Source organism: Pseudorca crassidens, chromosome X (assembly GCF_039906515.1).
Source record: "Pseudorca crassidens isolate mPseCra1 chromosome X, mPseCra1.hap1, whole genome shotgun sequence".
Taxonomy (NCBI): Eukaryota; Metazoa; Chordata; class Mammalia; order Artiodactyla; family Delphinidae; genus Pseudorca; species Pseudorca crassidens.
This window is the reverse complement of record NC_090317.1, coordinates 61,103,802-61,119,428: the sequence shown is the minus strand read 5'-3', so window position 1 is coordinate 61,119,428 and position 15,627 is coordinate 61,103,802. Positions and strand designations below refer to the sequence as shown.

The 15,627-nt window shown below is 35.8% G+C and overlaps 1 protein-coding gene across 6 annotated transcripts in view; it reads right to left on the bottom strand.

Moving 5' to 3' along the window:
• The window catches only part of RPS6KA6 (ribosomal protein S6 kinase A6), a 166,706-nt gene that overhangs the window by 77,534 nt on the left and 73,545 nt on the right, over positions 1-15,627 (bottom strand). For all 6 annotated transcript variants that reach the window (XM_067722337.1, XM_067722339.1, XM_067722340.1 and 3 more), the window contains 3 exons: positions 13,907-13,988; positions 13,161-13,241; positions 2,719-2,798 (listed from right to left, as the gene is read on the bottom strand). In XM_067722337.1, the coding sequence (XP_067578438.1) occupies positions 2,719-2,798; positions 13,161-13,241; positions 13,907-13,988 (243 nt within the window). The remainder of the gene's footprint in view (positions 1-2,718; positions 2,799-13,160; positions 13,242-13,906; positions 13,989-15,627) is intronic.

Below are 15,627 nucleotides of genomic sequence, written 5' to 3'. Positions count from 1 at the left end.
CAAAAATTCTTAACAAACTTTTAGTAAATAACGTCCAATAATATGCAAAAAGGATAATACATCATGACTACATGGGGTTCATCCACAGAGGCAAAGCTGCTTCAACATTTGACAATCAATCAATGTAATTCACCATATTAAAATATTAAAGAAGAAAAAAACATGATCATCATCTCAATAACTGCAAAAAAAAAAGGATTTGACAAAATCTAACATACATTCCTGATAAAAACCCAACAAACTAGTAATAGAAGGGAACTTTCTCAACCTGATAAAGAACATGCAAAAAGACCTATACTTAACTTTGTAATTTATGGTGAAAATATGCTTTCCCCCCTAAAATCAGAAATAAGGCAAGAATGTCTGCTCTTACCAATACTTTTCAACACTGATCTGGAGGATCAAGCCAGTGTAACAAAGACAAATAAATGATGCCCATAATGGAAAAGAAGAAGTAAAACTCATGTGCAGACTACCAACAGAAAGTTCTAGTTGTAGTCTACCAAAAAGTTGCTAGATAAAATCAGTAATTTTAGTTATACTGTGGGATACAAAGTCCAATATACAAAAATAGTAATCATATTTCCATCCAATTTGAAAATAAAATTAAGAAAGTAATTCAAGTTACAACAGCATTTTTTAAAAAGAAAATACTTGGAGATAAATCTGACAAAAGACATGCAAGACCTGTACACTGAAAATGACAAGACACTGCCGAGAGAAATTACAGAAAACTTAAATAAATGGAGAGAGATACTATGTTCATGGATTGGAAGACTCAATACTGTGAAAATGTCAATTATCGGAAAATTGAACTACAGATTCAATACAATCCCAATCAAATTCCCAGCAGGCTTTTTTGTAGAAAGTGAAAAGCTGATTTTTAAATTGATATGGAAATGCAAAGGACCTGGAAGAGGCAAAACAACTTTGAAAAAGAAGAGCAAAGCTCAAGGATTTGCAGTACCTGACTTTAAGACATATTATAAAAGTACAGTAATCAAGAAAGTGTTGTATTGGCATAAAGACAGACAAACAGATCAACTGAACAGAACAGTGTCTACAAATAGATCTTCACATATACGGTCAATCGATTTTCAACAAAAAATGCAAGGTAATTGAGTGGAGAAAGCACAGTATTCTCCAATGATGCTGCTAAAACAATGAGATATCTATATACGATAAAAAGGACTTCAACACATATTTATCACCATATATGAAAATGAACTCAAAATTGATTATAAACATAAATGTAAAACCAGAAACTACAAAACTTCTAGAAAATATAAGAGAAAATCTTTGTGACCTAGGATTAGGCGAATATGCCTTAAGCAGGACACCAAAAAACACAATTCATAAAAGGAAAAAATATATATAAATCAGACTTCATCAAAATTAAGAACTTCTGCTTTTTGAAAGACCCTGTAAAGAGTATGAAAAGACAAGTCATAGACCAGAAGAAAATATTTTCAAACATACATGATAAAAGACTTACCATCCAAAATATATAAAGACTCAAAATTCAGTAAGAAAATTACCCAATAGAAAATGGGCCAAAGATTTAAACAGACATTTCATCAAAAAAGATAGATATATGTCAACTAAGCACATGAAGAGATGCGTAACATCATTAGTTATTAGGGTAATGCAATTCAAAACCACAATATGGTATCACTACACACTTACCAGATGTTCAAAATTAAAACAAGACTGACCATACCAAATGTTGGTAAGGAGATGGAGCAACTGAAACTCTCATATACTGCTGGTGGGAATGTAAAAATTATATAACAAATTATATAACAATTTTCTTTGGAAAACAGTTTGACAGTGTCTTTAAAATGTTAAAATATAGACCTACTATATAACCCAGTCATTATACTCTTAGGTATTTAACCATGAAAGACGAACACATGTCCATACAATCACTTGCACATGAAAGTTTGTAGCAGCTTTATTAGTAATATCCAAAAATTGCAAAAAAACACACATATCCATCAACAAGTGAATGAATAAACAAATCATTGTATATCCATACAGTGGAATACCACTCAGCAATAAAAAGGAACTACTGATACGTGCAACAACTTGGATGAATCTCAAAATAATTATGCTGAGTTTAAAAGCCAGACCAAAAAAAGAACACATACTATATGATTCCATTTATATAAAGTCCTAGAACATGCAAACCAAACAGTGACAGAAAGCAGATTGAGTAGGGGTCAGGCAGGAGGGAAGCATTAAAAAAGGGCATAAGAAAACTGTTGGGGATGATGAATAAACTAAATATTTTTATTGTGCTGATGGTTTCACAAGTTTATACAAATGTCAAAAATTATCAAAGCATGTACTTTAATATGTGCAGTTTAGTGTATGTCAACTGTACCTCCATGAAGCTGTTTTAAACATGAATAAATTAAACACTACTCCCAGAGGCATTTTGGTAGCTTGAGTAGCCAAAGTCCTAGGTTTGCCCCTAGCTACTTCATCCAGTTATTTATACTGATCTTGTGCCTAAGAGAAAAATGAGTAACACATTGAGATGATCTAAATGACAGGCAGACAGAAAATGCCATTAACTGGCACATTCACTAAATACTATGTAACAAAAAAAGAATAATTAAAATTTCCGTAGGAAAAAAATTAGCAAAAGAAAAAAAAAACAATTATTCTTAGTTTTGTTTCAATAAAGTATAGCAAAAATTTACAAATACTCACTTCTTTGGATAATCTTGTGAAGACATCTCCTCCCCTGAGAAAATCCAGTATTAAATACAGCTTCCCTTCAGTCTGAAAGGCTAATTAGAAATTAGAATGTAGTAATAATAATTTTTAAGGCTTACAAAGCTTAGCATAGTTTTTAATTAATATATATGTTTAGAATTTTATTACTGAACACTATAAAACAATTAAGCATTTACTCACATGGTTCATGATTGGATAACATTATCTCAAAATTAAAACTAGTGTTGAAAAAGCTATAAACCCCTTGCCAGAACATAATCAACCTTGGATGTAGCTTTACACAGAAACTTGTACCACCGTCGTTTTCCTGATTTATGGAGCACCATGTTCTACTGCAATTGCCTTAACTCTACTTCCCCACCTACTGAAAATCTACTAATTCTGTCAAGCTCAACAAAAATGCCACCCCCTCTATTTAGCTTTCTTCTATTAAGGATTTCCCTCTTTTCACATTTCCCTGTAGCATCCTTAACCTCTTCCCCATCAGAATTACTTGTTACTACTTTTGAGATCTCATTGCACTTCATTTATGTCTCTCTTATGGTACTTAATCCATTTTGATTTATACAATTAATTGGACTCACATGTCTGTGTTCCCTATAGATTATAAATTTCTTGAGATCAGAGATTATTTCACCTCTAGAGCCCACTGAATTGAATAGAATGTTTTGAACACAACTGGTCTTTAGTGATTAATCTAATGATATCCTAGAGACTCAAGGAAGGAAATCTTTAGATAATACGACTACTCTCATTCCATTAGGGTAATGGGGAATAAAAGAATAATAGGTGGAAAATTCTAGAGGAATTTTTACAGAGAGAGTTGGGTACATACTATAATGCATTATTTGTCAAAATTACCTAAGAATAAAATCAATAGCTGCTATCTTTTTAAATTTCAAAAATTGAGAGTGACATACTAGATTGGATCAATGATTTAATAATGTATATGCCACTGAATTCTCCAGGAAAGCCAAATGCCACAATCTCATGCATACATTAAACTAGCAATGGAGCCATGATTAAAACTCAGAACTGCATGGATTAGAAGAATTAATATTGGTGACCCAAAGCAATCTACAGATACAATGCAATCACTATCAAAATAACAATGGCATTTTTCACAGAAATAGCACAAATAGTTTTAAAATTTGTATGGAGACACAAAAGACCCTGAATAGCAAAAACAATAATGGAAAAGAAGAATAAAGCTAGAGGCATCACACTTCCTGACTTTTAGACCATGCTAAAAGCTACAAAAATCAGAACAGTATGGTACGGTCACAAAAAGAGCCATACAGATCAATGGAACAGAATAGAGACCACAGAAATAAACCCATGCACTTATGGTCAATGAATCTACGACAAAGGAGGCAAGAATATACAATGGAGAAAAACAGTCTCTTCAATAAGTGGTGCTGGGAAAACTGGACAGCTGCATGTAAAAGAATGAAATTAGAAAATTCTCTAACACCACATACAAAAATAAGCTCAAAATGTATTAAAGACCTAAACCATAAAATTCCTAGAAGAGAACACAGGCAGAATACTCTTTGACATAAATCGTAGCAATGTTTTTTTTGGATCTGACTCCTCAGGAAATGGAAACAAAAGCAAAAATAAGCAAATGGGACCTAATTAAAATTAAAAGCTTTTGCACAGCAAAGGAAACCATCAATGAAATGAACAAACCTACTGAATGGGAGAAAATATTTGCAAATGATATGACCAATAAGGAATTCATATCCAAAATATATAAATAGCTCATATATCTCATCATCAGAAAAAACAAACAACCCAATTAAAAAGTGGGCAGAACACCTGAATGGACATTTTTCCAAAGAAGATATACAGATAGCCAACTGGCACATGAAAAGATGCTCAACATCGCTAATCATCAGAGTATCAAAACCCCATATCAAAACAACGATGACGTATCACCTCACACCTGTCAGAATGGCTATAATCAAAAAGTCTACAAATAACAAATGTTGGAGAAGATGTAGAGAAAAAGGAACTCTCATACACTGTCAATAGGAATGTAAATTGGTGCAGCCACTGTGGAAAACAGTATGGAGGTTCATCAAAAAAATAAAAAATATAACTATCATATGATCCAGCAATTCCACTCCTGGGTATATATATGAAGAAAAAGAAAATATTACCACAAAAAATATATGCACCCCAATGTTCACAGCAACATTTTTTACAATAGCCAAGATAGGGAAGCAACCTAAGTGTCCATCAACAGGTGAATGGATAAAAAAGATGTGGTGGGAGGAATCGGGAAGATGGCAGAAGACTAAGACGCGGAGATCACCTTCCTCCCCACAGATACACCAGAAATACATCTACACGTGCAACAACTCCTACAGAACACCTACTGAACGTTGGCAGGAGACCACAGACCTCCCAAAAGGCAAGAAACTCCCCACGTACCTGGGTAGGGCAAAAGAATAAACAGAGACAAAAGAATAGGGATGGGACCCACACCAGTGGGAGGGAGCCATGAAGGAGGAAAGGTTTCCACACATTAGGAAGCCCCTTCTCAGGCGGAGACTGTAGGTGTCGGAGGTGGGAAGCCTCAGAGCAGCGGAGGAGAGCACAGCAACAGGGGTGCAGAAGGCAAAGCAGAGAGATTCCCACACAGAGGATTGGTGGAGACCAGCACACACCAGCACTAGAGGCTTGTCTGCTCACCCACCGGGGCGGGCGGGGCTGGGAGCTGAGGATCGGGTTTTGGTTGGAGCGCAGGAAGAGGACTGGGATTGGCGGCGTGAATACAGACTGCAGGGGGTTAGTGCACCACGGCTAGCCGGGAGGGAGTCCGGGGAAATGTCTGGACCTGATGAAGAGGCAAGAGACCTTTTCTTCCCTCTTTGTTTCCTGGTGCGTGAGGAGAGGGGATTAAGAGCGCTGCTTAAAGGAGCTCCAGAGACGGGCATGAGCCGCGGCTAATAGTGTGGACCCCAGAGACGGTCATGAGATGCTAAGGCTGCTGCTGCGGCCACCAAGAAGCCTGTGTGTGAGAACAGGTCACTATCCACACCTTCCTTCCAGGGAGCCTGTGCAGCCCGCCACTGCCAGGGTCCCAGGATCCAGGGACAACTTCCCTGGGAGAACGCACTGCGCACCTCAGGCTGGTGCAACGTCCCGCCGCCCTCTGCCACTGCAAGCTCACCCTGCATCCGCACCCGTCCCTTCCTGTGGCTTGAGTGAGCCAGAGCCTCCGAAGCAGCTGCTCCTTTAACCCCTTCCTGTCTGAGTGAAGAAGACATGCCCTGCGGCGACCTACACGCAGAGGCAGGGCAAAATCCAAAGCTGAGCCCCAGGAGCTGTGCAAACAAAGAAGAGAAAGGGAAATCTCTCCCAGCAGCCTCAGAAGCAGCAGATTAAATCTCCACAATCAACTTGAAGTACCCTGCATCTGTAGAATATATGAATAGACAAAGAATCAGCCCAAATAGAGGAGGTGGATTTTGAGAGCAAGATTTATTATTTTTTTCCACTTTTCCTCTTTTTGTGAGTGTGTATGTGTATGCTTCTGTGTGAGATTTTATCTGTATAGCTTTCTTTCACCATTTGTCCTAGGGTTCTATCCATCCGTTTTGTTTTTTCTTTTAAAAAAGTTTCTTTCTTAATAATTATTTTTATTTTAATAACTATTTTATCTTACTTTATTTTATTTTATCCTTTCTTTCTTTCTTTCTCTCTGTATTTCTTTCTTTGTTTCATTCTTTCTTTCTTTCATTCTACATTTTCTCCCTTTTATTATGATTCATGTGGATGAAAGGCTCTTGGTGCTGTAGCCAGGAGTCAGTGCTGTGCTTCTGAGGTGGGAGAGCCAACTTCAGGACACTGGGCCACAAGAGACCTCCCAGCTCCACATAACATCAAAAGGCAAAAATCTCACAGAGATCTCCATCTCAACACCAGCACCCAGCTTCACTCAATGACCAGCAAGCTACAGTGCTTGACACCCTATGCCAAACAACTAGGAAGACAGGAACACAACCTCACCCATTAGCAGAGAGGCTGCCTAAAATCATAATAAGTCCACAGACACCCCAAAATACACCGCCAAACGTGGACCTGCCTACCAGAAAGACAAGATCCAGCCTCATCCACCAAAACACAGGTACTAGTCCCCTCCACCAGGAAGCCTACACAACCACTGAACCAACTTTAGCCACTGGGGACAGACACCAAAAAAAAAAGGAACTATGAACCTGCAGCTGGCAAAACGGACACAGTAAGATAAGCAAAATGAGAAGAGAGATAAACACACAGCAGATGAAAGCGCAAGATAAAAACCCACCAGACCTAACAAATGAAGAGGAAATAGGCAGTCTATCTGAAGAAGAATTCAGAATAATGGTAGTAAAGATGACCCAAAATCTTGGAAATAAAATACACAATATGCAAGAAACATTTAACAAGGACCTAGAAGAACTAAAGATGAAACAAGCAATGATGAACAACACAGTTAATGAAATTAAAAATACTCCAGATGAGATCAATAGCAGAATAACTGAGGCAGAATAACGGATAAGTGACCTGGAAGACAAAATAGTGGAAATAACTACTGCAGAGCAGAAGAAAGAAAAAAGAATGAAAAGAACTGAGGACAGTCTCAGAGACCACTGGGACAACATTAAACGAACCAACACTCGAATTATAGGGGATCCAGAAGAAGAAGAGAAAAAGAAAGGGACTGAGAAAATATTTCAAGAGATTATAGTTGAAAACTTCCCTAATATGGGAAATGAAATAGTTAATCAAGTCCAGGAAGCACAGAGAGTCCCATAAAGGATAAATCCAAGGAGAAACATGCCAAGACATATATTAATCAAACTGTCAAAAATTAAATACAAAGAAAATATATTAAAAGCAGCAAGGGAAGAACAACAAATAACACACAGGGAATCCCCATAAGGTTAACAGCTGATCTTTCAGCAGAAACTGTGCAAGCGAGAAGGGAGTGGCAGGACATATTTAAAGTGATGAAGGAGAAAAACCTACAACCAAGATTACTCTACCCAGCAAGGATCTCATTCAGATTTGATGGAGAAATTAAAACATTTACAGACAAGCAAAAGCAGAGAGAGTTCAGCACCACCAAACCAGCTTTACAACAAATGCTAAAGGAACTTCTCTAGTCAAGAAACACAAGAGAAGGAAAAGACCTACAATAACAAACCCAAAACAATTAAGAAAATGGGAATAGGAACATACATATCGATAATTACCTTAAATGTCAATGGATTAAATGCTCCCACCAAAAGACACACACTGGCTGAATGGATACAAAAACAAGATCCATAAATATGTTGTCTACAAGAGACACACTTCAGGCCTAGAGACACATACAGACTGAAAGTGAGGGATTGGAAAAAAATATTCCATTCAAATGGAAAGGAAAAGAAAGCTGGAGTAGCAATTCTCACATCAGACAAAATAGACTTTAAAATAAAGACTATTACAAGAGACAAAGAAGGACACTACATAATGATAAAGGGATCGATCCAAGAAGAAGATATAAGACTTGTAAATACTTATGCACCCAACAGAGAAGCAGCTCAATACATAAGGCAAATACTAGCAGCCATAAAACGGGAAATCGACAATAACACATTCATAGTAGGGGGCTTTACCACCCCACTTTCACCAATGGACAGATCATCCAAAATGAAAATAAATAAGGAAACACAAGCTTTAAATGATACATTAAACAAGATGGACTTAATTGATATTTATACGACATTCCATCCAAAAGCAACAGAATACACATTTTTCTCAAGTGCTCATGGAACATTCTCCAGGATAGATCATATCTTGGGTCACAAATCAAGCCTTAGTAAATTTAAGACAATTGAAATTTTATCAAGTATCTTTCCCAACCACAACGCTATAAGACTAAATATCAATTACACGAAAAGATCTGTAAAAAATACAAACACATGGAGGCTAAACAATACATTACTTAATAACAAAGTGATCACTGAAGAAATCAAAGAGGAAATCAAAAAATACCTAGACAAATGACAATGGAGACACGATGACCCAAAACCTATGGGATGCAGCAAAAGCTGTTCTAAGAGGGAAGTTTATAGCAATACAATCCTACCTTAAGAAACAGGAAACATCTCGAATAAACAACCTAACCTTGCACCTAAAGCAATTAGAGAAAGAAGAACAAAAAAACCCAAAGTTAGCAGACGGAAATAAATCATAAAGATCAGATCAGAAATAAATGAAAAAGAAATGAAGGAAACAATAGCAAAGATCACTAAAACTAAAAGCCGGTTCTTTGAGAATATAAACAAAATTGATAAACCATTAGTCAGACTCATCAAGAAAAAAAGGGTGAAGACTCCAACCAATAGTATCAGAAATGAAAAAGGACAAGTAACAACCGACACTGCAGAAATACAAAGATCATGAGAGATTACTACAGGCAACTCTATGCCAATAAAATGGACAACCTGGAAGAAATGGACAAAATCATAGAAATGCACAACCAGACAAGACTGAATCAGGAATAAATACAAAATATGAACAGACCAATCACAAGCACTGAAATTGAAAATGTGATTAAAAATCTTCCAACAAACAAAAGCCAAGGACCAGATGGCTTCACAAGCAAATTCTATCAAATATTTACTGAAGAGCTAACACCTATCCTTCTCCAACTCTTCCAAAATATAGCAGAGGGAGGAACACTTCCAAACTCATTCTATGAGGCCACCATCACCCTGATACCAAAACCAGAAAAGGATGTCACAAAGAAAGAAAACTACAGGCTAATATCACTGATGAACATAAATGCAAAAATCCTCAACGAAATACTAGCAAACAGAATGCAACAGCACATGAAAAGGACCATACACCACGATAAAGTGGGGTTTATTCCAGGAATGCAAGGATTCTTCAATATATGCAAATCGATCAATGTGATACACCAGATTAACAAATTGAAGGAGAAAAAATATATGCTCATCTCAATAGAGGCAGAGAAAGCTTTCGACAAAATTCAACACCCATTTATGATAAAAACCCTGCAGAAAGTAGGCACAGAGGGAACTTTCCTCAACACAATAAAGGGCATATATGACAAACCCACAGCCAACATCATCCTCAATGGTGAAAAACTGAAAGCATTTCCACTAAGATCAGGAACAAGACAAAGTTGCCCACTCTCACCACTCTTATTCAACATAGTTTTGGAAATTTTAGCCACAACAATCAGAGAAGAAAAGGAAATAAAAGGAATCCAAATCGGAAAAGAAGAAGTAAAGCTGTCACTGTTTGCAGATGACTTGATACTATACATAGAGAATCCTAAAGATGCTACCAGAAAACTACTAAAGATAATCAATGAATTTGGTAAAGTGGCAGGGTACAAAGTTAATGCACAGAAATCTCTGGCATTCCTAGATACTAATGATGAAAAATCTGAAAGTGAAATCAAGAAAACACTCCCATTTACCACTGTAACAAAAAGGATAAAATATCTAGGAATAAACCTACCTAAGGAGACAAAAGACCTGTATGCAGAAAATTATAAAACACTGATGAAAGAAACTAAAGATGATACAAATAGATGGAGAGATATACAATGTTGTTGGATTGGAAGAATCAACATTGTGAAAATGACTCTACTACCCAAAGCAATCTACAGATTCAATCCAATCCCTATCAAACTGCCACTGGCATTTTTCACAAAACTAGAACAAAAAATTTCACAATTTGTATGGAAACACAAAAGACGCCGAATAGCCAAAGGAATCTTGAGAACGAAAAAGGGAGCTGGAGGAATCAGGTTCCCTGACTTCAGACTATACTACAAAGCTACAGTACTCAAGACAGTATGGTACTGGCACAAAAACAGAAATATAGAGCAATGGAACAGGACAGAAAGCCCAGAGATAAACCCATGCACATATAATCACCTTAACTTGGATAATCAAGGCAGGAATGTACAGTGGAGAAAGGACAGACTCTTCAATAAGTGGTGCTGGGAAAACTGAACAGGTACATGTAAAAGTATGAGATTAGATCACTCCCTAACACCATACACAAAAATAAGCTCAGAATGGATTACAGACCTGAATGTATGGCCAGAAACTATCAAACTATTAGAGGAAAACATAGGCAGCACTCTCTATGACATAAATCACAGCCATATTCTTTTTGACCCACCTTCTAGAGAAACGGAAATAAAAACAAAAATAAACAAATGAGACCTAATGAAACTTCAAAGCTTTTGCACAGCAAAGGAAACCATAAATAAGACCAAAAGACAACCCTCAGAATGGGAGAGAATATTTGCAAATGAAGCAACTGACAAAGGATTAATCTGCAAAATTTAAAAGCAGCTCATGCAGCTCAATAACAAGAAAAAGCCAAACAACCCAATCCAAAAATGGGCAGAAAATCTAAATAGACATTTCTCCAAAGAAGATATACAGATTGCCAACAAACACTTGAAAGAATGCTCAACATCATTAATCATTAGAGAAATGCAAATCAAAACTACAATGAGATATCATCTCACACCGGTCAGAATGGCCATCATCAAAAATCTAGAAACAATAAATGCTGGAGAGGGTGTGGAGAAAAGGGAACACTCTTGCACTGCTGGTGGGAATGTGAATTGGTACAGCCACTATGAAGAACAGTATGGAGGTTCCTTAAAAAACTAAAAATAGATCTACCATATGACCCAGCAATCCCACTATTGGGCATATACCCTGAGAAAACCATAGTTCAAAAAGAGTCATGTACCAAAGTGTTCATTGCAGCTCTATTTACAATAGCCAGGAGATGCAAACAACCTAAGTGTCCATCATCGGATGAATGGATAAAGAAGATGTGGCACATATATACGATGGAATACTACTCAGCCATAAAAAGAAACAAAATTGAGTTATTTGTAGTGAGGGGCATGGACCTAGAGTCTGTCACACAGAGTGAAGTAATTCAGAAAGGGAAAGACAAATTCCATATGATAACACATATATATGGAATATAAGAAAAAACATATGTCATGAAGTACCTCTGGGTAAGACGGGAATAAAGACACAGACCTACTATAGAATGGACTTGCAGATATGGGGAGTGGGAAGGGTAAGCTGTGACAAAGTGAGAGAGTGGCATGGACATGTATACACTACCAAATGTAAAATAGATAGCTAGTGGGAAGCAGCCGTATAGCACAGGGAGATCAGCTCGGTGCTCTGTGACCACCTGGATGGGTGGGATAGGGAGTGTGGGAGGGAGGGAGATGCAAGAGGGAGGAGATATGGGAACATATGTATATGTATAAGTGATTCACTTTGTTATAAAGCAGAAACTAACACACCATTTTAAAGCAATTATTCTCCAATAAGAAAAAAATAAGAGAAAAACAAAAAGATGTGGCGTACACACACACACACACACACACACACACACACACAGAGATTATTAATCAGCCATAAAAAACAATGAAATTTTGCCATTTCAACAACATGAATGGACATAGAGAATATTATAGTTAGTGAAAATCAAAGACAAATATTATATGATATCACTTCTAAGTGGAATCTAAAAAATAAAACCAACTAGGGAATATAACTAAAAAGAAACAGACTCATAGATATAGAGAACAAACTAGTGTTTACCAGTGGGGAGAGGGAGGGGGATGGGGCAAGATAGGGGTAGGGGATTAAGAGGTACAAACTACTATTTATAAAATAAGTAACCTACAAGGATATATAGTACAACACAAGGATTCATCACCAATATTTTATAGTAAATATAAATGGGATATAACCTTAAAATTGTGAAACACTATATTGTACACCTGAAACTTATATAATACTGTAAGTCAACTATATCGCAATTAAAAAAAAAAAAAACCTCAGAACTGTCTGACTCCAAATTCATGTTCTTTCCATTGTACCTATTGCTTCTCACTTGTATTCCTCTCCTGCCAAACATAAGAAAAAATAACTCAAATAGACTAATATACCATATGGTCCTCTTCAACAGAATGAGGAAGTAAGATTAATATGCTCATTATGAACATGTAAGAGGGGCCCTTCCAAACACAAAAATGTTTTGAAGAAATTGTCACAGTAGTTTATAGCCTAAGATCCCTGGAGGTATAGCCTAGTACAGAAATACTACTAGACAAGTAATCAGAAGACACTATCTTGTTACCTTAGACAAGTTAACCAACAAATACAGGAAGGACAACTAAAAGCTAGATATTAATTCTTATTTCAGATAAATACATTTTACATAGTTGAATGTATTAAATCATTCCATATTCATTTCCTGTTTGAAGTATTTATATCCTGTTATATTATTGTCTGAAAGGAAATCTTAGTTCTCTAATTCCATATTTTTTTAAAAAAAAGATTACATACCATAGTGCAACTTGACAATAAATGGATGATTTACTTCCACCAGTATATCCCTCTCCATCTTTGTCCGAACTCTGTCTCGAACTAAAAATTACAGAAGGGTAGAATATATTGCTCTCGTATATAATTTCAGTAGAGATCCCATCAGTAATTCACCCAACAAAAATACAGAAATATAAAACATAACTTTATAAGTGCCCAAATTTGCAGTCTATATTCCTAGACAGTAATTACCATATTCTCAGAAAGCTAACAAATTCAGTTTAGATCTAGAGATGTGTTAAGGAGACACAAAGTTATTTGGTGAATAAGCATTTATTATATATTAGTCTCCAAATTGTTCAAATGAGTTTATTGATTAAAACTGAGCACAGTGTTATTGTTATCACAGCCTGGAAGACAGTGTATATAAGTGTATGCAGGTGGCTGTGCTTTCTCAATATGCAATACCAAAACAGATAGAAAAAATAAGAATCTTGAAATAAAAGAATATAGTTTAATAAAATAAGTTCACTTTAAATAAAACATGTCACTTTTTATCCCATTAAATTTTTACTAGGGTACACTCTCACTAAATTAGGGTATATGCCAATATCAAACCTAGAAATATCACTTACCACTAGAAATCTGTAACAATTACTAATGTTAAAAGGAAACTAAATCTACTCATCTTATATAAGCAGTGCACAGCATATTTCTTAAAACAAGCTTTACCACATTCTATTTTAATAAGGTTTCCAATTTTCTACCTTTTAAAGAAGCTTTCTTTAACACCTTCATTGCATAGAGCTGTCCAGCATCAGGACCAGTCTTCTTTCTAACAAGAAAAACCTAATAGGAGAATTAAAATTAAAACAGTGAAATTCACATCCCAAGCCATTCCTGCTAAACATATACATTAGCACATACATATGGCCCTGCATTTTCTCTAATTTTATAAAGATATACCTTTCTCTATAAATTATACTTGGTTAATATTTTCTCACTTTCAGTCACTTAGTGAATCACACTCCCGTACATCCTATTGTGGAAAAGAAAATTTAAAAGAACATTTGAGAAGTTTCTGATGTAAGAGATAAATAATATAACGAAAGACAATTTGAGCTAAGGGAGCTCCTTATAAGACCCAAGCTCCTTTTTGTTACCTTAATAAGGAGCAAACAAATGTGATGACCATTAATTTGATACCTTCATTTCTACTTCCCTATTGGTCCATTTTAGAAGTTACCAGGTATTTTATTTTCTAATAAGAAATCAGGCAATTCTTATCTGTCTGCCAAGAAAAAGAATCAAGATGGCAAATATTTCAATAAAGAAATGAAAGTTAAATTATTTAAAGTTACCAAGTAAGCTTAAGTAATAATATCTCATATTTTCAAACCAGTATTATGACTCATTAAAAGCTAAGTTTTAAAAAGTCTCAGTTATGAAGATAATTATGAGTATATTACAGTTTTATGAGTTATTTATTAGCAAAGGGTTGTTTCAATTTTTTAACTATTTAGTAAAACGTGTTCACTGCCTTACCTGCCATCCTCAACTCTAACAAGTTCTATTCAAGTGTTGCTTAACTTTAAAATGTGGTCAAGTAACTAACTTGTTCACACAAAACTGCAGATGGGAGAGATTTTAACTAATTTTTTGTCTTGCCTCTTTCCTAAGGTAGAGCTTAAAACCCTTTAATCCAAATATTTTATGTGATAATTACGTATCAGCCAACTGGGCAGGTGAGGGGGTGGAATCTTTACTTCATTTAATCTCTGCTTCTCCTATTCTTTATATCAGACCTAAACTCAAGGACCATTTCAGGTTTACAGTTTTCATACTCATCTAGTGTAGTGCTTCTCACACTTTCTGTGTAGACCAACCAGTCTTTTTTCCCCCTTTTCTCCAAGTCCATTGCAGACCATACTTCTATAAAATATAATCAAAATGAATTATTTAGAAAATTGAAATTTAAATGTCATAAAATACAATCCCTTTTTATACTAATTGATTCTACACATAAAATTACTTTGTCAAATTTCTGTAAAAGTTGCTAAATGCTTACTCTCAGTTTTTGAACATGTCTTACAGTAAGCCAGTAACAGTTCATACCACACTTGGAGTAGACTAATCAAGAGAATTCACATATTAACAGATGGCTGGGTTTTGCAACATAAAACTATCTTTGGAGAAAAGAAAAGTTCAGGGCTTGAACCAAATCATAAAATTGCATATCACCATAAACATTTCTGTACTGAAAGAACTAACAAAGCTACTACCCTATGTTACTTTCATGTCTAATATCTACTCTGAACTCCAACAAGATCTCCCCAAACAATGTAGAACCCCAAGGAAGTGTGCATTGCCACAGAAGATTTCAGTAGCTTCATTCCATGGAGTTATTTTTAGTGCATTTAAACTTGGAGAGGATAGTCCTAAAAATCCATGATTTTTCACTGATGAAAATAGTAAGCAATGGAACAGA